Source organism: Limanda limanda, chromosome 16 (assembly GCF_963576545.1).
Source record: "Limanda limanda chromosome 16, fLimLim1.1, whole genome shotgun sequence".
Taxonomy (NCBI): Eukaryota; Metazoa; Chordata; class Actinopteri; order Pleuronectiformes; family Pleuronectidae; genus Limanda; species Limanda limanda.
In genome coordinates this window covers 6,915,998-6,938,260 of record NC_083651.1, presented here as the reverse complement: position 1 = coordinate 6,938,260, position 22,263 = coordinate 6,915,998, and the positions used below count along the sequence as shown (strand labels likewise).

General features: G+C 35.7%; 7 protein-coding genes across 7 annotated transcripts; all 7 read right to left on the bottom strand.

The window, feature by feature from the left end:
* Positions 1 to 199: 199 nt before the first annotated feature.
* On the bottom strand, positions 200 to 1,135 carry LOC133022161 (olfactory receptor 11H4-like). The gene has a single exon (XM_061089190.1). It carries the CDS (start codon positions 1,130 to 1,132, stop codon positions 200 to 202), a length of 933 nt encoding a protein of 310 aa, XP_060945173.1. The 5' UTR covers positions 1,133 to 1,135.
* A 1,687-nt stretch (positions 1,136 to 2,822) lies between these two features.
* On the bottom strand, positions 2,823 to 3,755 carry LOC133022040 (olfactory receptor 11H6-like). The gene has a single exon (XM_061089056.1). It carries the CDS (start codon positions 3,753 to 3,755, stop codon positions 2,823 to 2,825), a length of 933 nt encoding a protein of 310 aa, XP_060945039.1.
* Positions 3,756 to 5,089: 1,334 nt separating this feature from the next.
* Positions 5,090 to 6,022, bottom strand: LOC133021978 (olfactory receptor 4B13-like). Its single transcript, XM_061088991.1, has one exon. It carries the CDS (start codon positions 6,020 to 6,022, stop codon positions 5,090 to 5,092), a length of 933 nt encoding a protein of 310 aa, XP_060944974.1.
* A 3,017-nt stretch (positions 6,023 to 9,039) lies between these two features.
* On the bottom strand, positions 9,040 to 9,975 carry LOC133021942 (olfactory receptor 4B13-like). Its single transcript, XM_061088954.1, has one exon. The coding sequence runs from the start codon at positions 9,970 to 9,972 to the stop codon at positions 9,040 to 9,042; it is 933 nt and encodes a 310-aa protein (XP_060944937.1). The 5' UTR covers positions 9,973 to 9,975.
* A 2,714-nt stretch (positions 9,976 to 12,689) lies between these two features.
* Positions 12,690 to 14,154, bottom strand: LOC133022078 (olfactory receptor 5AR1-like). Its single transcript, XM_061089088.1, has 2 exons — positions 13,243 to 14,154; positions 12,690 to 12,734 (listed from the first exon to the last, which is right to left on the bottom strand). The coding sequence occupies exons 1-2, from the start codon at positions 14,149 to 14,151 to the stop codon at positions 12,690 to 12,692; spliced, it is 954 nt and encodes a 317-aa protein (XP_060945071.1). The 5' UTR covers positions 14,152 to 14,154.
* A 3,429-nt stretch (positions 14,155 to 17,583) lies between these two features.
* LOC133022076 (olfactory receptor 11H6-like) lies at positions 17,584 to 18,519 on the bottom strand. Its single transcript, XM_061089087.1, has one exon. The coding sequence runs from the start codon at positions 18,511 to 18,513 to the stop codon at positions 17,584 to 17,586; it is 930 nt and encodes a 309-aa protein (XP_060945070.1). The 5' UTR covers positions 18,514 to 18,519.
* Positions 18,520 to 20,780: 2,261 nt separating this feature from the next.
* LOC133022075 (olfactory receptor 5AR1-like) lies at positions 20,781 to 21,709 on the bottom strand. The gene is given in 2 exon segments (XM_061089086.1): positions 20,781 to 21,007; positions 21,010 to 21,709. Coding segments are annotated over 2 exon segments (927 nt in total).
* Positions 21,710 to 22,263: the final 554 nt, after the last annotated feature.

Here is a 22,263-nt window from a genome sequence, read left to right as displayed (position 1 = left end):
ACAGAAGTAATGAAAACGAAATTTAAAATTGCACTCAATTAAATCCTGAAAAAAAACTAAGGATAAAATACACACAAGGCATTTAGTGCAAAATGCAAAGATATGAAGCGAGAATTTAATAAATCAGTTTATGAAAATCAGCCCAGTCTAAATCTAGAGCATCAGCTTTTTGTTAGACTCTTGTATTATTGTAGGACTTTCATTTAATTTTTAAAGTCATATAACCCAGAAATGTATTACGTATTTTAGTCAACTTAAAACCATAAATGAGAGGATTCATTAGCGGAGGTATGACGAGAACCTCCATAGAAATAAAGTTTTTAAGAGATTGAGGTAGTTTCTTTGAACCATATCGTATATTCATAATATCAAAAAGTAACGTGAAAAGAAAAGTGATCAAAGAGAGTAAATGTGGCACACATGTTTGCATGAACTTTGCCCTGTTTTCTAGAGAGTTAAAACATGTTCTAATGAGATATATATAGGACCAAACTATAAATACACCATGAAATACATAAATGAGTATTGTAATATAAGCAACGATGTTGTTAACCATAGTTTCAGCTGGGAAACAAGCAAGTGCAACAATGACCCAATTCACACAGAAGAGACTGGCAATATACGGGCTGCATAACTTCAGTCTTGATGTTAGACAAATATTTATGCCTATAATGCAGAAAGGTGTTAACCAGGAGAAACACACTAACTTCATGAGTCTTTGCTTTGACATGATAGAGTGATACTGCAGTGGTCGACATATAGCCACATATCTGTCATAGGCCATTACTGCAAGAAAAGAGAGGTCAATGCCTGCAAATGAGTACATTACTAAAGCCTGAAGAAGACATCCAGAGTAAGAGATGACATGAACAGGAGAGAGCAGATCCCACAGAAATTTTGGGAAGAAACCTGTTGATCCATAAAGTCCATTCATGCAAAATGCACACAGCAGAATATACATTGGTTCATGGAGGTTTTTTTCCAAGATGATGGTCACAATAAGAGTCATATTTACCAGCAAAATGACACAGTAACAAAGTAAAGTGAGAGAGAAGAGAACAGACCTGTAGTTCATTGTTTCACTTAAACCTGAAAGATAGAACACTTTTATCACTGAGACATTATCCATCATGAGTACAAGTGCAATATCTTTTTTAATCCTCGGGTTGTATACCTGAGCTGTATACAGCATGGATACCTTATTTTCCTTAAGTTTTGCCACTGGTGTCATACACATCTAAATTTCACCTTTGAGACTTGAAACCGACTTCAGACACAAGTTACAAATTTGCTATTTCTACTTTGGAGAAAGCTTTTTTATGATAGTGGAGGCAATAATAAGTCTTAAGTCACAAAAAGTGAAATATTCACCAGTAAAATTACACAATAACAAAGTAAAGTGAGAGAGAACATTCCTAATCTTTGGTTCTTTGTTTCCTTTAAACCTGAAAGAAAAAACATTGTTATTACAGAGACATTTTCCATCATATTTTGAAACCTTGTTTTTAATGTGTGCAAGGTTCTTCAGTCCCTGACAGTGTCTGCTCTCTGGTCACACTGCTTATAGTATCTCGTTCTACAGCAGGGAGTGAGGCAGGATTTGGAACCAACCAATCAACGTTCAGTAAAAAATCTTTCATCATGTGACAATTTATGCGCATGAGCAATTATAAGAATTACAATATTTACTCAATTCTACCACAAAGGGCAATATACAATTGTGTGTTTAGCTTGTAATCAACAAAGTCAAAGACTTATCAGCTATGAGTAGTTCCTGTTAAATTGAAAATCACAAAGTTTCTATATTATGCTTCTGACCTGCTGTATAAACCTTTACAGTTAAACATTGTCAGGGGTTTGAAACCAACTGCAAGTGAAAACATAACATCTTACCTGCCTCTTACCTGCCGATATAAACACAGTATTATACATATCAAATTCTTTATTACTACAACAAGACAACAATATCATTTAACATGTATTTTGCACATCTTTGCACTGACAAGGATTTCATGAAATAAAATGTCCAGGAATACAGTCGTGAGTTGAAAATGTGTCGTTCCTCACAATTCAAACATATTTTGCCTTTATCAATTCCATAGAAATGCAGTACAGAGTGTTGGCCAGTAGATGTCCTCATCTTAACTGCACCAACTGATTCAAATCATTTTCAGCCGTTCTGTGCACTGTTGGGAATCAGCACATTGTGTGACAGCTTTGAAGTCACAGGTTTCTGAATGCAGACAGATGTGGGAGTCATTTAACAAATATATCTCAACAACAACTTCAGGGAATTCAATCAAATTGGTAAAAAAATAAACAATTTAAACTTAGGGATGAACAGATATGAATTTGTTGGCGAGGGATCAGGATCACTGACCTTACAAAACACGTTTTGGATCTTCTGAATGCAACATCTCAGAGACAGCTTCAGAGGATTTATTCATATTTTGTAAAAGTTGCATTCAATTAAATCCTGAATAAAAAACTAAGGATAACATACAAACAATGCATTTAGTGCACAATGCAAAGTTATGAAGCGAGAATTCAACAAATCAGTTTATAAAAATCTCCCGAGATGTCCACAGATATATTTATACACTAAATCTACACCATCAGTTAAAAGTAGATACTGTAAAATATGCTAAATTATTTCACAATACCAGAGTCTAAACACAACAAATAAAACAAAACACCTTGAATCGTATTGATACAGAATATAAGTGCAATAGAAACTGCTAATTAGAAATCAAATATATGCTTTTGTTAGATTCTTGTATTATTAAAGGACTTTGAGTTTCTGAAGTATATCATAAAAAAAGTCATTTCATTCTAAAAGTCAAATAGCCCAGAAATCTATTTCGAATTTTAGTCAACTTAAAACCATAAATGAGTGGATTCATGAGCGGAGGTATGACAAGAAATTCTACTGCAACAAAGTTTTTAAAGGGTTGAGGTAATTTCTTTGAATCAAATCGTACATTCATAAGATCAAAAAGTATTGTGAAAATAAAAGTAATCAAAGAGAATAAATGTGGCACACATGTTTGCATGAACTTTGCCCTGTTTTCTATAGAATTTACACATGTTCTAATGATATATATGTAGGACCAAACTATAAATACACCATGAAATACATAAAAGATTATTAAAATATTTGCAAATATGCTGTTAACCATAGTTTCAGCTGGGAAACAAGCAAGTGTAACAATGACCCAATTCACACAGAACAGTCTGGCAATATACGGGCTGCATAACTTCAGTCTTGATGTTAGACAAATGTTTATGGCCATGAGGCAGAAAGGTGTTAACCAGGAGAAACACATTAACTTTATGATATTCTTTTTTGACATGATAGAGTGATACTGCAGAGGTCGACATATAGCCAAATATCTGTCATATGCCATTACTGCAAGAAAAGAGAGATCACTGCCTGCAAACGAGTACAGTACTTGAACCTGAAGAAGACATCCAGAATAAGAGATGACATGAACAGGAGAGAGCAGATCCCAGAGAAACTTGGGGAAGAAACCTGTTGTTCCATAAAGTCCATTCATGCAAAATGCACACAGCAGAATATACATTGGTTCATGGAGGTTTTTATCCAAGATGATGGTCACAATAAGAGTTGTATTTGCCAGCAAAATTAGACAGTAACATAGTAAAGTGAGAGAGAAGAGAAGAGACCTGTAGTTCATTGTTTCACTTAAACCTGAAAGATAGAATATTTTTATCACAGAGACATTTTCCATCATATTTTGAAACCTTGTTTTTAATGTGTGGAAGGTTCTTCAGTCCCTGACAGTGTCTGCTCTCTGGTCACACTGCTTATAGTATCTCGTTCTACAGCAGGGAGTGAGGCAGGATTTGGAACCAACCAATCAACGTTCAGTAAAAAATCTTTCATCATGTGACAATTTATGCGCATGAGCAATTATAAGAATTACAATATTTACTCAATTCTACCACAAAGGGCAATATACAATTGTGTGTTTAGCTTGTAATCAACAAAGTCAAAGACTTATCAGCTATGAGTAGTTCCTGTTAAATTGAAAATCACAAAGTTTCTATATTATGCTTCTGACCTGCTGTATAAACCTTTACAGTTAAACATTGTCAGGGGTTTGAAACCAACTGCAAGTGAAAACATAACATCTTACCTGCCTCTTACCTGCCGATATAAACACAGTATTATACATATCAAATTCTTTATTACTACAACAAGACAACAATATCATTTAACATGTATTCTGCACATCTTTGCACTGACAAGGATTTCATGAAATAAAATGTCCAGGAATACAGTCGTGAGTTGAAAATGTGTCGTTCCTCACAATTCAAACATATTTTGCCTTTATCAATTCCATAGAAATGCAGTACAGAGCGTTGGCCAGTAGATGTCCTCATCTTAACTGCACCAACTGATTCAAATCATTTTCAGCCATTCTGTGCACTGTTGGGAATCAGCACATTGTGTGACAGCTTTGAAGTCACAGGTTTCTGAATGCAGACAGATGTGGGAGTCATTTAACAAACATATCTCAACAACAACTTCAGGGAATTCAATCAAATTGGTAAAAAAATAAACAATTTAAACTTAGGGATGAACAGATATGAATTTGTTGGCGAGGGATCAGGATCACTGACCTTACAAAACACGTTTTGGATCTTCTGAATGCAACATCTCAGAGACAGCTTCAGAGGATTTATTCATATTTTGTAAAAGTTGCATTAAATTAAATCCTGAATAAAAAACTAAGGATAACATACAAACAATGCATTTAGTGCACAATGCAAAGTTATGAAGCGAGAATTCAACAAATCAGTTTATAAAAATCTCCCGAGATGTCCACAGATATATTTATACACTAAATCTACACCATCAGTTAAAAGTAGATACTGTAAAATATGCTAAATTATTTCACAATACCAGAGTCTAAACACAACAAATAAAACAAAACACCTTGAATCGTATTGATACAGAATATAAGTGCAATAGAAACTGCTAATTAGAAATCAAATATATGCTTTTGTTAGATTCTTGTATTATTAAAGGACTTTGAGTTTCTGAAGTATATCAGAAAAAAAGTCATTTCATTCTAAAAGTCAAATAGCCCAGAAATCTATTTCGAATTTTAGTCAACTTAAAACCATAAATGAGTGGATTCATGAGTGGAGGTATGACAAGAAATTCTACAGCAACAAAGTTTTTAAAGGGTTGAGGTAATTTCTTTGAATCAAATCGTACATTCATAAGATCAAAAAGTATTGTGAAAATAAAAGTAATCAAAGAGAATAAATGTGGCACACATGTTTGCATGAACTTTGCCCTGTTTTCTATAGAATTTACACATGTTCTAATGATATATATGTAGGACCAAACTATAAATACACCATGAAATACATAAATGAGTAATGTCATATATGCAACTATGCTGTTAACCATAGTTTCAGCTGGGAAACAAGCAAGTGCAACAATGACCCAATTCACACAGAACAGTCTGGCAATATACGGGCTGCATAACTTCAGTCTTGATGTTAGACAAATGTTTATGGCCATGAGGCAGAAAGGTGTTAACCAGGAGAAACACATTAACTTCATGATATTCTGTTTTGACATGATAGAGTGATACTGCAGAGGTCGACATATAGCCAAATATCTGTCATATGCCATTACTGCAAGAAAAGAGAGATCACTGCCTGCAAATGAGTACAGTACTTGAACCTGAAGAAGACATCCAGAATAAGAGATGACATGAACAGGAGAGAGCAGATCCCAGAGAAACTTGGGGAAGAAACCTGTTGATCCATAAAGTCCATTCATGCAAAATGCACACAGCAGAATATACATTGGTTCATGGAGGTTTTTATCCAAGATGATGGTCACAATAAGAGTTATATTAACAAGCAAAATGACACAGTAACACAGTAAAGTGAGAGAGAAGAGAACAGACCTGTAGTTCATTGTTTCACTTAAACCTGAAAGAAAAAACCTTGTTATTACAGAGACATTTTCCATCATATTTTGAAACCTTGTTTTTAATGTGTGCAAGGTTCTTCAGTCCCTGACAGTGTCTGCTCTCTGGTCACACTGCTTATAGTATCTCGGTCTACAGCAGGGAGTGAGGCAGGATTTGGAACCAGCCAATCAACGTTCAGTCAAAAGTCTTTCAGCATGTGACAATTTATGAGCATGAGCATTATAAGAAATACAATATTTACTGAATTCTACCAAAAAGGGCAATATACAATTTTGTGTTTAGCTTATAATCAGCAAAGCCAAATACTTCCTGTTTAATTGAAAAACTTATATATTATGCTTCGGACCTCCTGTATAAACCTTCACAGTTAAACATTGTCAGGGATTTGAAACCAACTGCAAATGAAAACATAACCTCCTATTGGCCGATATAAACACAGTATTATACATATCAAGTTCTTAATTACCACAACAAGACAACAATATAATTTATTATGTATTTTACACATTCTTGCACTGACAAGGTTTTCATGAAAAACAAAATGTCCAGGAAAACAGCCGTGAGTTATAAATGTGTTGTCCCTCACAATTCCATGATATTTTGCCTTTAGCGATTCCATAGAAATGCGGCATAGAGTGTTGGCCAGCAGGTGTCCTCATGTTAACTGCACCAACTGATTCAAATCATTTTCAGCCGTTCTGTGCACTGGTGGGAATCAGCACATTGTGTGACAGCCTCGAAGTCACAGGTTTCTGAATGCAGACAGATGTTGGAGTCATATAACAAACATATCTCATCAACAACTTCAGAGAATTCCATCAAATTGCTAAAAAAATAATAATTTGAACCTAGGGATGAACAGATATGAATTTGTTGGTCAAGGATCAGGTTCGCTGATCTTACAAAACAGGATTTTGATTTTGTGAGTGCAACATTTCAGAGACAGCTTCAGAGGATTTCTTCACATTTGGCACAGCGTTCATTTAGACTCATGGATCAACTGATAAGATTTGGGTAATGAACAGTCAATGTCACAGTGGATTCACAAAACATGTTTGGGACCTTTTGTCCATCTCAAGTCTGCCTTTAAGGAACTGCTTTAAATCTTGCACAGTTATCAAGTGGATAAATAACTGATTCCATTGCAGTGGTCTAAAATCATGATGACCTCATATGAGTCCTGAAAAAAATGTATGTATACAGAAACTGCACTAGTTGAAATTCAAGTGCTGTATTTGTCGCTTGCCAGGTAAATTTAATTGAGTCCATACCACTTAAAAAGGGAATATTGAGCTTGGTCTTTGTACATTTACTCTGCTTAAACAGAGACAGGACATGACTTCTGGTTGTCTTTGTGATCAGATCTATAGCTGGCTTGAGAGATTTTGCAGTGCAATTACTGAAAAATCCACATCAACTGATTAATTTCCTTCCACCAGTTTCCATCACAAATAGATTGGAATGTGAGGAGAAACCAATCACATTGAGTAAGATAATCACAGGGAAAAAATCAGCGTTCCGAGGAGCACTTAGTCATTCTGCGTCTTGTGCTCCTCTGGCTCACCAGAACATTACTTTGAGGGTGGGCAATGATGAAGAAGAGATTTGACAACTTCCTCATCTCAGTGACTACGTGCAGAGGGTCCAGCTCCACCCTCAGGACTTAGCCCGCCATCTGAATCAGTCCGTTGAATCTGCTGGTGTTAACCATCCGCCAACTGTGATGCCCCAGCAAAATGTCGCTGGCCAAACCAGACTCATAAAAAATCTGCAGCTTGGTGAAACATGTTAAAGGATCACCCGGCAGGAAAAAAGAGCAGACTCTGGTCCTTTCTGTAGAGAGCTCCAGAGTCCCTGGTCCAGTTCAGTTTGCTGTGCAAGAGGACACTAGGGTCTGTGTACTCATGTAGCATCTCCACCATTCCTCTAGCAAGTGTCAGACGTCAAATGCAATTTTATAATGGAAAAGTGTTTTTTCTAGGGATTCTGCGAAGCTTGAATTTCAGCAAGAAAAAGAAGCTGAGAGATTCAAGGTAGTGTAAAAACTGACAGTGAAACCACTCACCTCCGACTATCACGGAGACATTTGCAGATAAACTGATAAACTTACGGACGTGTAACCGAATTCTGAATCTATCTCAACCTAAGCTGAATAAATAAAACGTGTCTTCAATCTTATCTTTTCAATGTTTGTATAAAATTTCGAATCTCATAAGTGGAGAATTCTGGCCTATAATTTTACTTATATGTGGTCCTTGGTAAAAAAATCAGCATCACTCGAATATTTTTTGGGAAAGGTTATTTATATTAATGAGGCGACATATAGTCCAGAATTTGTCCCGTGAAATAATGATTTATGATTGCCAATTTTTTAAAGCTTAAAATTTATATGTAAACTGTAAAAATGCTTTTCTCAAGGTTTGCTAAATCACTAATAGAAGTTTTCCTCTAAGCATCTTTTGTTACAGTCTCAAGTTCCTTCTCTGTCTGAAACATAAAGGAGTTTACTGTAAAAACTGATGATGCATCTTAAAACCAACGATGATGCTCAAAAATGTTCATTTCAGACACTAAAGCTGTGTTTTATTGGAAATGTTAAAATTTCATACTCTTCATGTTATTCTTTGTACATTTATCTATTTCAATAATTGTTAAACAGAAGTACAACGAATAAGTGGATCTGTTTAAAAAAAAGTTGCATTCAATTAAATCTTGAATAAAAAACTAAGGATAACATACACACAATGCGTTTAGTGCACAATGCAATGATATGAAGCGTGCATTTAACAAATCAGTTTATAAAAATCAGCCGAGATGTCCACAGATATAATTATACACTTAATCTACACCATCAGTTAAAAGTAGATACTGTAAAATAAGCTAAATTATTTCACAATACCAGAGTCTAAACACAACAAATAAAACAAACCCCATTGAATCTTATTGATACAGGATATAAGTGCAATAGAAACTGCTAATCTGAAATCGAATGTAAGCTTTTGTTAGACTCTTGTATTATAAAAGGACTTTGAGTTTCTGAAGTATGTCAGAAAAAAAGTCATTTCATTCTAAAAGTCATATAGCCCAGAAATCTATTTCGAATTTTAGTCAACTTAAAACCATAAATGAGAGGATTCATGAGTGGAGGTATGACAAGAAATTCTACTGCAACAAAGTTTTTAAAGGGTTGAGGTAATTTCTTTGAATCAAATCGTACATTCATAACATCAAAAAGTATTGTGAAAATAAAAGTAATCAAAGAGAATAAATGTGGCACACATGTTTGCATGAACTTTGCCCTGTTTTCTATAGAATTTACACATGTTCTAATGATATATATGTAGGACCAAACTATAAATACACCATGAAATACATAAAAGAGTATTGTAATATATGCAACTATGCTGTTAACCATAGTTTCAGCTGGGAAACAAGCAAGTACAACAATGAGCCAATTCATACAGAACAGTCTGGCAATATACGGGCTGCATAACTTCAGTCTTGATGTTAGACAAATATTTATGCCTACAATGCAGAAAGGTGTAAACCAGGAGAAACACACTAACTTCATGATTCTCTTTTTTGACATGATAGAGTGATACTGCAGTGGTTGACATATAGCCACATATCTGTCATAGGCCATTACTGCAAGAATGGAGAGATCACTGATTGCAAACGAGTACAGTACTTGAACCTGAAGAAGACATCCAGAATAAGAGATGACATGAACAGGAGAGAGCAGATCCCACAGAAACTTGGGGAAGAAACCTGTTGTTCCATAAAGTCCATTCATGCAAAATGCACACAGCAGAATATACATTGGTTCATGGAGGTTTTTATCCAAGATGATGGTCACAATAAGAGTTGTATTTGCCAGCAAAATTAGACAGTAACACAGTAAAGTGAGAGAGAAGAGAACAGACCTGTAGTTCATTGTTTCACTTAAACCTGAAAGATAGAACACTTGTATCACAGAGACATTATCCATCATGAGTACAAGTGCAATATCAATTTTTAATCCTCGGGTTGTATACCTGCATAATTAACACAGGATCTGTCCCCTTATCTCACTGTTATTAGAACTTGTCTGAAGGCAGCAGTACACTGATGCAAGTTTTCTGGAAGCTGGTGAAATGAGTACACAGGCAGGCCCCCCCCCCCAAGTCTGAAGATGTCTCCCACAGCATCACAATTTATCTCCCTCTACTTGCGTCACCCATTCCAACAGCACATCTATGATTTCCTAGAATTGCTGTAACTCTCTATGTTACATGTAGGTGTTCACATCCTATTGGATCGTTAAGCCCAAAGCATGGATACCTTATTTTCCTTATGTTTTGACACAAGTTACAAATTTGCTATTTCTACTTTGGAGAAAGCTTTTTTATGATAGTGGAGGCAATAATAAGTCTTAAGTCACAATAAGTGAAATATTCACCAGTAAAATTACACAATAACAAAGTAAAGTGAGAGAGAACATTCCTAATCTTTGGTTCTTTTTTTCCTTTAAACCTGAAAGAAAAAACATTGTAATTACAGAAATATTTTCCATCATATTTTGAAACCTTGTTTTTAATGTGTGCAAGGTTCTTCAGTCCCTGACAGTGTCTGCTCTCTGGTCACACTGCTTATAGTATCTCGGTCTACAGCAGGGAGTGAGGCAGGATTTGAAACCAGCAAATCAACGTTCAGTCAAAAGTCTTTCAGCATATGACAATTTATGAGCCTGAGCAATTATAAGAATTACAATATTTACTGAATTCTACCAAAAAGGGCAATATACAATTGTGTGTTTAGCTTGTAATCAACAAAGCAAAAGACTTATCAGTTATGAGTACTTCCTGTTTAATTGAAAATCACAAAATTTCGATATTATGCTTCTGACCTGCTGTATAAACCTTTACAGTTTAACATTGTCAGGGATTTGAAACCAAATGCAAGTTAATACATAACCTTCTACCTGCCGATATAAACATAGTATTATCAAATTCTTTATTACTACAGCAAGACAACAATATCATTTAGCATGTATTTAACACATCTTTTCACTGACAATGATTTCATGAAACAAAATGTCCAGGAATACAGCCGTGATTGATGTGTCATCTATCACAATTCCATGATATTTTGCCTTGAGCAATTCCATAGAAATGCAGCACAGAGTGTTGGCCAGCAGGTGTCCTCATGTTAACTGCACCAACTGATTCAAATCATTTTCAGCCGTTCTGTGCACTGGTGGGAATCAGCACATTGTGTGACAGCTTTGAAGTCACAGGTTTCTGAATGCAGACAGATGTGGGAGTCATATAACAAAAATATCTCAACAACAACTTCAGGGAATTCCATCAAATTGCCAAAAGAATACCTTTGAACTTAGGGATGAACAGATATGAATTTGTTGGTCAAGGATCAGGATCACTGACCTTACAAAACACGTGTTTGATCTTGTGAGTGCAACATCTCAGAGACAGCTTCAGAGGATTTCTTCACATTTGGCACAGATGTTTATTTAGATTCATGGATCAACTGATACGATTCGGGCAATGAACAGTCAATGTCACAGTGGCTTCACAAAACATGTTTGGGACCTTTTGACATGATGTCTCTAGTCTGACTTTAAGGAACTGCTTTGAATTTTGTCAAGTTGTCAAGTGGACTCAAAGAATAACTGATTCGATTACGGTGGTCAAAAGTCATGATGACCTCATATGAGTCTTTAAAAAAAGGAATGTCAGAACTAAAGCTGGTTTGAGAGATTTTGCACTGCAATTACATCAACAGATTCCATTCCATCCATCAGTTTGCATCACAAATACATCGGAATGTGAGGGAGAGACCAATCATTAATCCCATTGAGTAAGATAATCACAGAGACGAAATCAGTCTTCATCAGATAACAATATATTTTACATAAACAAAAGTGTATTTTCTGGTTTATACATTTTTTTTGTGTCTATGACAACATACGGTACATTTTTGCTTATAATATATATATTGTTCAGCATTTGTAGACAGCTACATCCTGGGGTTCAATGTCCATGTCTTAAACAACAAATCTCCAGCAAGGAAACACAAACATGCAAGTGGCATGGCCTGTTTTATAAAGGACCTTTATCCTTATCAACCTTCCTTTTGAATGTCAGACAATCTTAGCTTCAGTGACATCGATCCTTTTCCAATCAGACATGGTTGGTTATTTAAATATAGTGTAAGACTTTGATAAACAATCTTCAACAGTGATTTATATATTTAATGTTTATGTTTCCGTACTTTTGGCTTTAATGCCCTGAAATGGTATAAATGTTCACTGATCTTCGCCATTAAATGTCGTCTTTCTTTTAAACACAATACAATGTTACATTTAGCAGATTACCTCAGATTATTTTGATTATTAAAGCTTAATTAAATAAACTTAATTTTGCATTTTTTAAAGCTATAGTCATTTCACCCTGAAAGGATAATGGTGAAAATAATCAGCTGCATTAATAAGGCAGTACTGATACAATGTGTCTTTCAAATGATATGGACAAAATAAAAGGAGATTGCAGACTAGTGCAGACAATGAAGACGCTCAGACAGATTTTTAATTAAGTCAGTTCATTATTTATTCTATCAAATGGTCAAATGCAAATAACAGACTAATACTAACAAGTATTTAGCTACAGTTTCAGCAAATCATTTCTATTATAAGTCAATAAAGATCTATGCTTAATCAGTTTCAGGAACATCTGGGTCTCTCTTAAGTAACAGAAGCTGTAACTTTCTAACATTTCGTTTTTAATGAATAAGTTCTTTCCCTTTTTGGAAGTAATATTTGTAGTGTTTTTGTTACATGTGCATGTTAATTAGCTGAGTGGCACAGATATGAGGAAAGATAAATCATTTATGACAGCCCAAAATTCATTTATATGAATTAATATGTAAAGAAAAATGTTCAAACAAAGTGAGTAACTGCGGACAATCGGATGAATTGAAATGTTGTAAATTCAAAAGACAAATCATCTTTTATAGTAGCACTAGATAAAACTGAGACACACAGTTACTCATCTAAAGAATAAAGAACCATCTGTACATACAATTTTAAATTCAAAAGAATGTAAACTTTCTTCTAAAAAAACAATCAAATCTTATCACACGTATATTTGAAGTAACAGCAAAACCTCAATTTGTAAGTCTGAGGATATGTCAGGTAACTAACTTCAGTAAAACTGCTGGTTCAGCAGTAGAAAACCAAAAGTTAACTGGTTTTATAAGGAAAAACATTCAGAAATTTATTTCGAATTTTGTTCAATTTGAAACCATAAATGACAGGATTCATAAGGGGAGGTATGACAAGAAATTCAATTTCAGCAAAGTTTTTAAGGTGCTGGGGTAAAGATTTTGAACCAAATCGCAAATTTATAAAGTCAAAAAATAAAGTGAATAGTAAAGTGATCAAAGAGAGTAAATGTGGCACACATGTTTGCATGAACTTTGGTCTTTTTTCAATTGAATTTACACATGTTCTAATGATATATATATAGGACCAAACAATAAATACACCATGAGATATATACACGATTATTGTTATATTTGCAAATATGCTGTTAACCATAGTTTCAGCTGGGAAACAAGCAAGTGTAACAATAATCCAATTCACACAGAACAGTCTGGCAATATACGGGCTGCATAACTTCAGTCTTGATGTTAGACTATTATTTATGGCCATGAGGCAGAAAGGTGTTAACCAGGAGAAACACATCAACTTTATGATTCTCTTTTTTGACATGATAGAGTGATACTGCAGTGGTCGACATATAGCCACATATCTGTCATAGGCCATTACTGCAAGAATGGAGAGATCACTGCCTGCAAACGAGTAGAGTACTTGAACCTGAACAAGACATCCAGAATAAGAGATGACATGAACAGGAGAGAGCAGATCCCACAGACATTTCGGGAAGAAACCTGTTGAGCCATAAAGTCCATTCATGCAAAATGCACACAGCAGAATATACATTGGTTCATGGAGGTTTTTATCCAAGATGATGGTCACAATAAGAGTTATATTCGCCAGCAAAATTACACAGTAACACAGTAAAGTGAGAGAGAAGAGAACAGACCTGTAGTTCATTGTTTCACTTAAACCTGAAAGATAGAACACTTTTATCACAGAGACATTATCCATCATGAGTACAAGTGCAATATCTATTTTTATCCTCGGGTTGTGTACCTGCATAATTAACACAGGTGATGTCCCCTTATCTCACTGTTATTAGAACTTCTCTGAAGGCAGCGGTGCACTGTGATGGAAGTTTTCTGGAAGCTGGTGAAAGGAGAACTCAGGCAGCAGCTGACACGCAGAAGACTCTAAAGTAGACTTGATCCATCAAGGAGACCAGTAGGTGAAGCAATATACAAACAGAGTAACATGAGCAATTGTCAGCCCCCCCCAAGTCTGAAGATTTCTCCCACAGCATCACAATTTATCTCCCTCTACTTGCGTCACCCATTCCAACAGCACATCTATGATTGGCTAGTATTACTGTCACTCTCTATGTTACATGTAGGTGTTCACAATGCTATTGGATCGTTAAGCCTAAATCATGGATACCTTATTTTCCATATGTTTTGCCACTGATGTCATACACATCTAAATTACACCTTTGAGACTTGAACCCAACTTTTCTTAAATAAACTCATTTTCAGGTTAATCTCATGTGTGGCCTTCTCCACTTTGTCCTTTTTGTCGCTGGTGACCGAAGATATATAGGGAGAAATCATGTTCTTTTTGGTAAATTAAACACAGCTGAGTATAGCTATACTGAAGTTGCTGATCAATTTGTTGCAAATCTTTAATTATGAATACAACGATGACACATGTTTCTACATGTACTTCAACACAGGAGGCCGTGAGGGCCAAGGATTGTCAGAAATAATGTTGGTCTGTTCCTCTGCTCCAAAGAAAACCTGGATTCAGTTTGCAGTCATTCACGATTTGATGTCTTGGAAACAGACCTTGAGGTTAGTGAGTGTGTTGTATTTATACACCACCAGGGGGAGACTGATCCCTGTATCACCCAGATAATGGTTAAAGATAATGTATTTTTCAATCATGCAAAATGCACACAACAAGATATATATGGAGATTTGTATCCAAGATGATTAAAGAATAAGAGAAATATTTATCGGCAAAATGACACAAAAACAGTCAAGTGAGAGAGAAATGAAAAAATCTGTGGTTAAAGCTGGGAATTAAAACCAACCAATCAGTGGTCAATCTGTAGGCACCACTGTATACAAAATAAACAAGGTAATACCTGAAAGCACCTGGAGATGCACCCCAACCTTATTTTTCTAAATATTTGTCTTCCAACTCATGCCTGATCCTTTGATGCATTAGTGAAACCTTCCTAATATTGTCAATGTTGAACCAAATTTGAGACGGTCGTTTATATTTTTTGCCATTTCTTCTTTAAAGACAATATTATATGTGTATGAGGCTGAAGGCAAGAATGGGAGTTTTTGCATTTATTACAAGTTGGAGTAAAATGACCAAGAACGAGTGCTCACCAGAGAATTGCAGTATCAAGGTGGGAGGATATGAAGAGGGAAATTCGTTCCAGATGACCGAAATAGAGAGAGTTTATTTGAGCTTGGAAATTATGCAGAGCAGTTTTTATTGTAAATATAGTATCTTATTAATATATTTGCCAATCTTCAGTCTTAAATCAACCTCAAGACCAAGACAAAGATTTATTGCAAGTGATTTAATAGAGGGGCAGAAGTGTCAAGCTGCAGGGAAAAAGTGTTGGTCTGTTCCTGGGTTTTAAATAAAAAAAATTAAATTGTACCTGAATGCCCCTTTATATATGTTGAATTTTAATTCAGTAACATCTCAGTTGATTTTATTTAATTCATATGATGAGAACAAACAAAGTCAGCTTTGATATAATGTCCTGCTAGTAACAAAAGAGCAGAGATAACCCAGTTAATGTAGTTTCATGTGTATCTTTATCCTTTGTCTACCCTCCTTTTCAGTGTCAGACAGATCTTAGCTTTAATAACAGATATTATCGCCCCATAGTGTTTATTTAAATGTGATGATGAACACATTTGATTTCCTTATCAACAATGTTTTACACATGTTCATGGTGACATTACTCTGGCTCTAACGGCTTGAAAACTATAAATAAAGTTTATTGATATTCACTGTACATGTATTCTGTCTTTCATACAGAAGATGTGTAATGTTACAGGATGTATTCAAAGAGGCAACATGTGCTTTATTCAACAGATTTCTCTGATTATTAAAGTCATTAAAATGGAATTTTATAAACATCACCTTGGTTTTCCATAGCAACAATCACAACCACTTGGGAGATAGAACAGTGAACAGTGAATAAAGCTGCAATGAAATAACACATCTCACTTTATCTGGCTTTTTAATGAAGACTTAATTTCACCCTGTTTTAAATCTCAGGGAATAAACAACGTAGGGACTAAAAACTTTGGTTTTGTCTGTAACTGATATTGTTACAGCTTTTATTGCCATTGTGTTACTGTATAATATAACTTAATACTCTATTGTAATTGTCTGTATCGTGGTAAAGGCCAGGTCACACACAAGAATGGAGCTTTTTTGAGACAATCAAAATGTTTCCAGCAGAAATGTTAACCAGGTACCTCTGTCTTAAATTAAATGGTTGAACATTGACTACTTTCATCTCTCTCCTTTTGCAAGTCTGGTTTTTCTCAAGGTTACATTTTTGTGCAAAGCTATCTTAATACCACTCCTCAAAATTAACAGAACAGTAACCTTATAACATATCTAATGTAATGTGCACATCATTTCTCAACAAAGATCTTAAGTACATTTAAAAACATATCTAAATGAATTGGAATCATGAAAGTACACAAACAGAAAATAGGAATTCAAAATGATTTTATAATAGTGTTGCGGGTGGAAATCAAAGGCAAGAGTCGTCGTTCTCAAGTTAAAATTAAGCAGGTTTATTCAGAGGTCACAGGTCAGGAAACTGCTGTGTCCAGCAAATGATCATGCATGGACCACTGATCCTACACAGTAAGCTGCAAAGGAAAAATGGCGCTTACACAAAGTCCGTACATAGCTTATATATTGATATACTGGGCGTGACAGAGGTTTTTCATATTTCATGGGACAGTGTCTCATCCGCCTGGAAAGTGGTGTGATGTGCCTAATGTACTTGCTTTGTAGGGGAGAAGGCTTTGGCCAAGGTCTATTGACTATCTGTCTCACCTCCCCCTGCTGTTGGATTCCTTCAGCATGGAGCTGCTGCCATGTGTGTATTACAAAGTGTTTACTATTCTCCAGAGTGTAGTTAATGCAATGAAAGGACATGGTATGTGTATCTGACCACACGTTAAAGTATGTGTATGTCAATAATAGTACTAAATAAAACAGGCAGAGGATTCATCACCATAAACCTTGAGCATAAAGATTATTCTACACATATCAATACCAATTTCAACTGAAAATACAAAGTTAGATAACTTCAAAATAACAGCTGGTTCAGCAGTGCATATTTAAAATATGAGCAATACAAGCAAGGTTTTAAGTTTCCTTAATGTACACCAAGACTTAACTTGTTTTTAAAGTTACTATTTCGCGAAGTCTGTTCCGAATTTTGGTCAATTTGAAACCATAAATGAGAGGATTCATGAGTGGAGGTATGACAACAAATTCTATTGCAATAAAGTTTTTAAAGGGTTGAGGTAATTTTTTCAAATCAAATCTGATATTCATAATATCAAAAAGAAACGTGAAAAGAACAGTAATCAAAGAGAATAAATGTGGCACACATGTTTGCATGAACTTTGCCCTGTTTTCTATAGAATTTACACATTTTCTAATGATATATATGTAGGACCAAACTATAAATACACCATGAAATACATAAAAGAGTAATGTAATATATGCAGCTATGCTGTTAACCATAGTTTCAGCTGGGAAACAAGCAAGTACAACAATGAGCCAATTCACACAGAACAGTCTGGCAATATAAGGGCTGCATAACTTCAGTCTTGATGTTAGACAAACATTTGCACCTATAAGGCAGAAAGGTGTTAACCAGGAGAAACACACTAACTTCATGAGTCTCTGCTTTGACATGATAGAGTGATACTGCAGTGGTCGACATATAGCCACATATCTGTCGTATGCCATTAGTGCAAGAATGGAGACATCACTGCCTGCAAACGAGTACAGTACTTGAACCTGAAGAAAACATCCAGAATAAGAGATGACATGAACAGGAGAGAGCAGATCCCACAGAAACTTGGGGAAGAAACCTGTTGTTCCATAAAGTCCATTCATGCAAAATGCACACAGCAGAATATACATTGGTTCATGGAGGTTTTTATCCAAGATGATGGTCACAATAAGAGTTATATTCGCCAGCAAAATGAGACAGTAACACAGTAAAGTGAGAGAGAAGAGAACAGACCTGTAGTTCATTGTTTCACTTAAACCTGAAAGATAGAACACTTTTATCACAGAGACATTATCCATTATGAGTAGAAGTGCAACAGTTATTTTTATCCTCGGGTTGTATACCTGCATAATTAACACAGGTGATGTCCCCTTATCTCACTCTTATTAGAACTTCTCTGAAGGCAGCAGTACACTGTGATGGAAGTTTTCTGGAAGCTGGTGAAAGGAGAACTCAGGCAGCAGCTGACACGCAGAAGACTCTAAAGTAGACTTGATCCATCAAGGAGACCAGAGGGTGAAACAATATACAAACAGAGTTACATGAGCAATTGTCAGCCCCCCCCCCCCCCCCCCCCCCAAGTCTGAAGATGTCTCCCACAGCATCACAATTTATCTCCCTCTACTTGCGTCACCTATTCCAACAGCACATCTATGATTTGCCAGAATTACTGTCACTCTCTATGTTACATGTAGGTGTTCACATCCTATTGGATCGTTAAGCCTACAGCATGGTTACCTTATTTTCCTTATGTTTTGCCACTGGTGTCATACACATCTAAATTTCACCTTTGAGACTTGAAACCGACTTGAGACACAAGTTACATATTTGCTATTTCTACTTTTGAGAAAGCTTTTTTATGATAGTGGAGGCAATAATGGGTGCTTCCTCTTTTTGCTCTTGCCGTTGCATTTCTTACCAGTATGAATTAAGATAAACACCAACAATTGTTTTGCAAATGGAAAGAATTGCAATCCGTGACCACTATGATTTCCACACTTACATTTCCTATTCATCTTTTTTTTTTTAAATATACTTATTTTCAGGTTAATCTCATGTGTGGCCTTCCCCACTCTGTCCTTAAGTCGGGCTGTGACCTCAGGTATAGAGAGAATTAGTGTTCTTCCTGGAAAATTAAACAGAGCTAAGTATACCTTATGTACCTTTTGTAGTGCTTCTACACGTTAATTTGGGTATCTAGCATGTCTACCGTCCCAAAAACTCATGAAAAAAACAACTCGCGCGATTTGTTGTGGTTCCTCTATGTCAGAAACGATATGCTAGATGGCGTCGAATGGCACTACGAGCGAAATACACGTCATAGTCTCGCTACACCGCCTGGCTCCACAGGCCCGGTTAGCCAGCAAGCTAACGATAGCTGGGGAGCCGGGGCTCCACCAAAATATGTTTCAGACATTTCATTAAGACCCCAATGAACCATATCAACTGCGGTAAAATGGGCATAATATGTCTCCTTTAAATAAACTTTCCGATCAATTTGTTGATTTTATTTAATCCCCCTGTTTAAATCTCAGGGAATAATCAACATTGTGAGTAAAAACTTTGGTTTCGTTTGTAACTGATATTGTTACAGCTTTTATTGCCATTGTGTTACTGTATACTAGGCCTTAATACTCTATTGTAATTGTCTGTATTGTGGTGAAGGCAGGACATACGCAAGGATGGAGCTTTTTGACACAATCAAAATGATTCCAGCAGAAATGTTTAGCAGGTAACTGTGTTAAATGAAAAGGTTGAACATTGACTACTTTCATCTCTCTCCTTTAGCAAGTCTGGTTTCTTCAATTGTTTTTTTTTTCAAAGATATCTAAATACCAAAAAATAAAGAACAGAACAGTTACCTAATAACAAATTTACTGAAATGTGCACATTTCTCAACAAAGAACTTTAGTACATTTAAATACATGTCTAAATGAATGGGAATCATGAAAATACACAAACAGAAAATGGGAATTCACAATGATTTAATAATAGTACCACATAAAACAGGCAGAGGATTCATAAGCGTAAACCTTAAGCGTAAGAATTATTCTACACACATCAATACCATTTCAACCGAATATAAAAATTTTGATTCCAGCAAAAATGTTTAGCAGGTACCTCTTTGTTAAATGAAAAGGTTGAAAATGGACTACTTTCATCTCTCTCCTTTAGCAGTTCTGGTTTTTCTCATTGTCTTATTTTTTGTGCAAAGCTATCTTAATACCGCCCACAAAATGAACAGAACAGTTACCTTATAACAAATCTAATGTGCAAACATGTGCACATCATCTCTCACTAAAAAACTTTAGTACATTTAAAAACATATCTAACTGAATGGGAATCATGAAAATACACAAACAGAAAATAGTAATTCAAAATGATTTAAAAATAGTACTAAATAAAACTTTCTACAGATTATTCTACACACATCAATACCAATTTCAACTGAAAATACAAAGTAAGATATTCAACTAACTTGAAAATAACAGCTACTTCAGCAGTGCATATTTAAAATATGTGCAATACTTGCAATGTTTTAAGTTTGTTTAATGTACACCAAGACTTAAGTTGTTTTTAAAGTTACTATTTCGCGAAGTCTGTTCCGAATTTTGGTCAATTTGAAACCATAAATGAGTGGATTCATGAGCGGAGGTATGACAAGAAATTCTACTGCAATAAAGTTTTTAAAGGGTTGAGGTAATTTTTTCAACTCAAATCGTATATTCATAATATCAAAAAGTAACGTGAAAAGAAAAGTGATCACAGAGAATAAATGTGGCACACATGTTGCATGAACTTTGCCCTGTTTTCTATAGAATTTACACATGTTCTAATGATATATAGGTAGGACCAAACTATAAATACACCATGAAATACATAAAAGAGTATTGTAATATATGCAGCTATGTTGTTAACCATAGTTTCAGCTGGGAAACAAGCAAGTGCAACAATGAGCCAATTCACACAGAACAGTCTTGCAATATACGGGCTGCATAACTTCAGTCTTGATGTTAGACAAACATTTGCACCTATAAGGCAGAAAGGTGTTAACCAGGAGAAAATCACTAACTTCATGAGTCTTTGCTTTGACATGATAGAGTGATACTGCAGTGGTTGACATATAGCCACATATCTGTCATATGCCATTACTGCAAGAATGGAGAGATCACTGCAGGCAAATGAGTACAGTACTTGAACCTGAAGAAAACATCCAGAGTAAGAGATGACATGAACAGGAGAGAGCAGATCCCACAGAAACTTGGGGAAGAAACCTGCTGTTCCATAAAGTCCATTCATGCAAAATGCACACAGGAGAATATACATTGGTTCATGGAGGTTTTTATCCAAGATGATGGTCACAATAAGAGTTATATTAACAAGCAAAATGATACAGTAACATAACAAACTGAGAGAGAAGAAAATATACCTGTTGTTCTTTGATTCAGTTAAACCTGAAAGATAGAATATTGTTATCACAGAGACATTATCCATTGTGAATTATTTTATATTACTATTATTATTATTATTATGTTATGTTGTTATGTCACGTACAACGGTGACCTGCGATTCCAAATCAAGCTACGCTTGGAAGATGCAACTGTACACCGGAAAGCCGGGCAACGGACACCCAAAATGGAACTTGGGGTTGCGGGTAGTGCTTGATGTAACGGAGGGACTACACGGTTGTGACGTCACATGCGACAATTACTTTACCTCCTACGAACTTGCACTGCAGCTGCTGGAGAGGAAGATCCCCGTGGTCGGCACAGTTCGGACTCCGAACACACCCCCCCACTTATTGATGGGGCCCCTGCTCACAACATTAATCGTCTCCTTAAGTCCCGACCGCGGGGAAGAGGCTTCCAGTATCTGGTGGACTGGGAGGACTATGGACCTGGGAGCCGTCCCGCAACATCTTTGAAACCTCATCAAGGAGTTCCATAGGGTCTATCTTGACCAGCCTGGTGGGACGTCAGGAGCCGTCCATAGAGGGAGGGGTTCTGTCACGACTTCAGCCTGTTATTAACAATGTCTTATCTTATTTT

What these genes read in the sequence shown, in the direction of transcription:
- LOC133022078 (XM_061089088.1), bottom strand. Translation starts at nt 14,151, where the DNA reads ATGATGGATAATGTCTCTGTGATAAAAGTGTTCTATCTTTCAGGTTTA. An exon ending in TTCGAAATAAATTTCTGAAT is followed by an intron (nt 12,735 to 13,242) that starts GTTTTTCCTTAT and finishes AGAAAGTTACAG; the next exon opens with CTTCTGTTACTTAAGAGAGA.
- LOC133022076 (XM_061089087.1), bottom strand. Translation starts at nt 18,513, where the DNA reads ATGGATAATGTCTCTGTGATAAAAGTGTTCTATCTTTCAGGTTTAAGT.
- LOC133021942 (XM_061088954.1), bottom strand. Translation starts at nt 9,972, where the DNA reads ATGATGGATAATGTCTCTGTGATACAAGTGTTCTATCTTTCAGGTTTA.
- LOC133021978 (XM_061088991.1), bottom strand. Translation starts at nt 6,022, where the DNA reads ATGATGGAAAATGTCTCTGTAATAACAAGGTTTTTTCTTTCAGGTTTA.
- LOC133022040 (XM_061089056.1), bottom strand. Translation starts at nt 3,755, where the DNA reads ATGATGGAAAATGTCTCTGTGATAAAAATATTCTATCTTTCAGGTTTA.
- LOC133022161 (XM_061089190.1), bottom strand. Translation starts at nt 1,132, where the DNA reads ATGATGGATAATGTCTCAGTGATAAAAGTGTTCTATCTTTCAGGTTTA.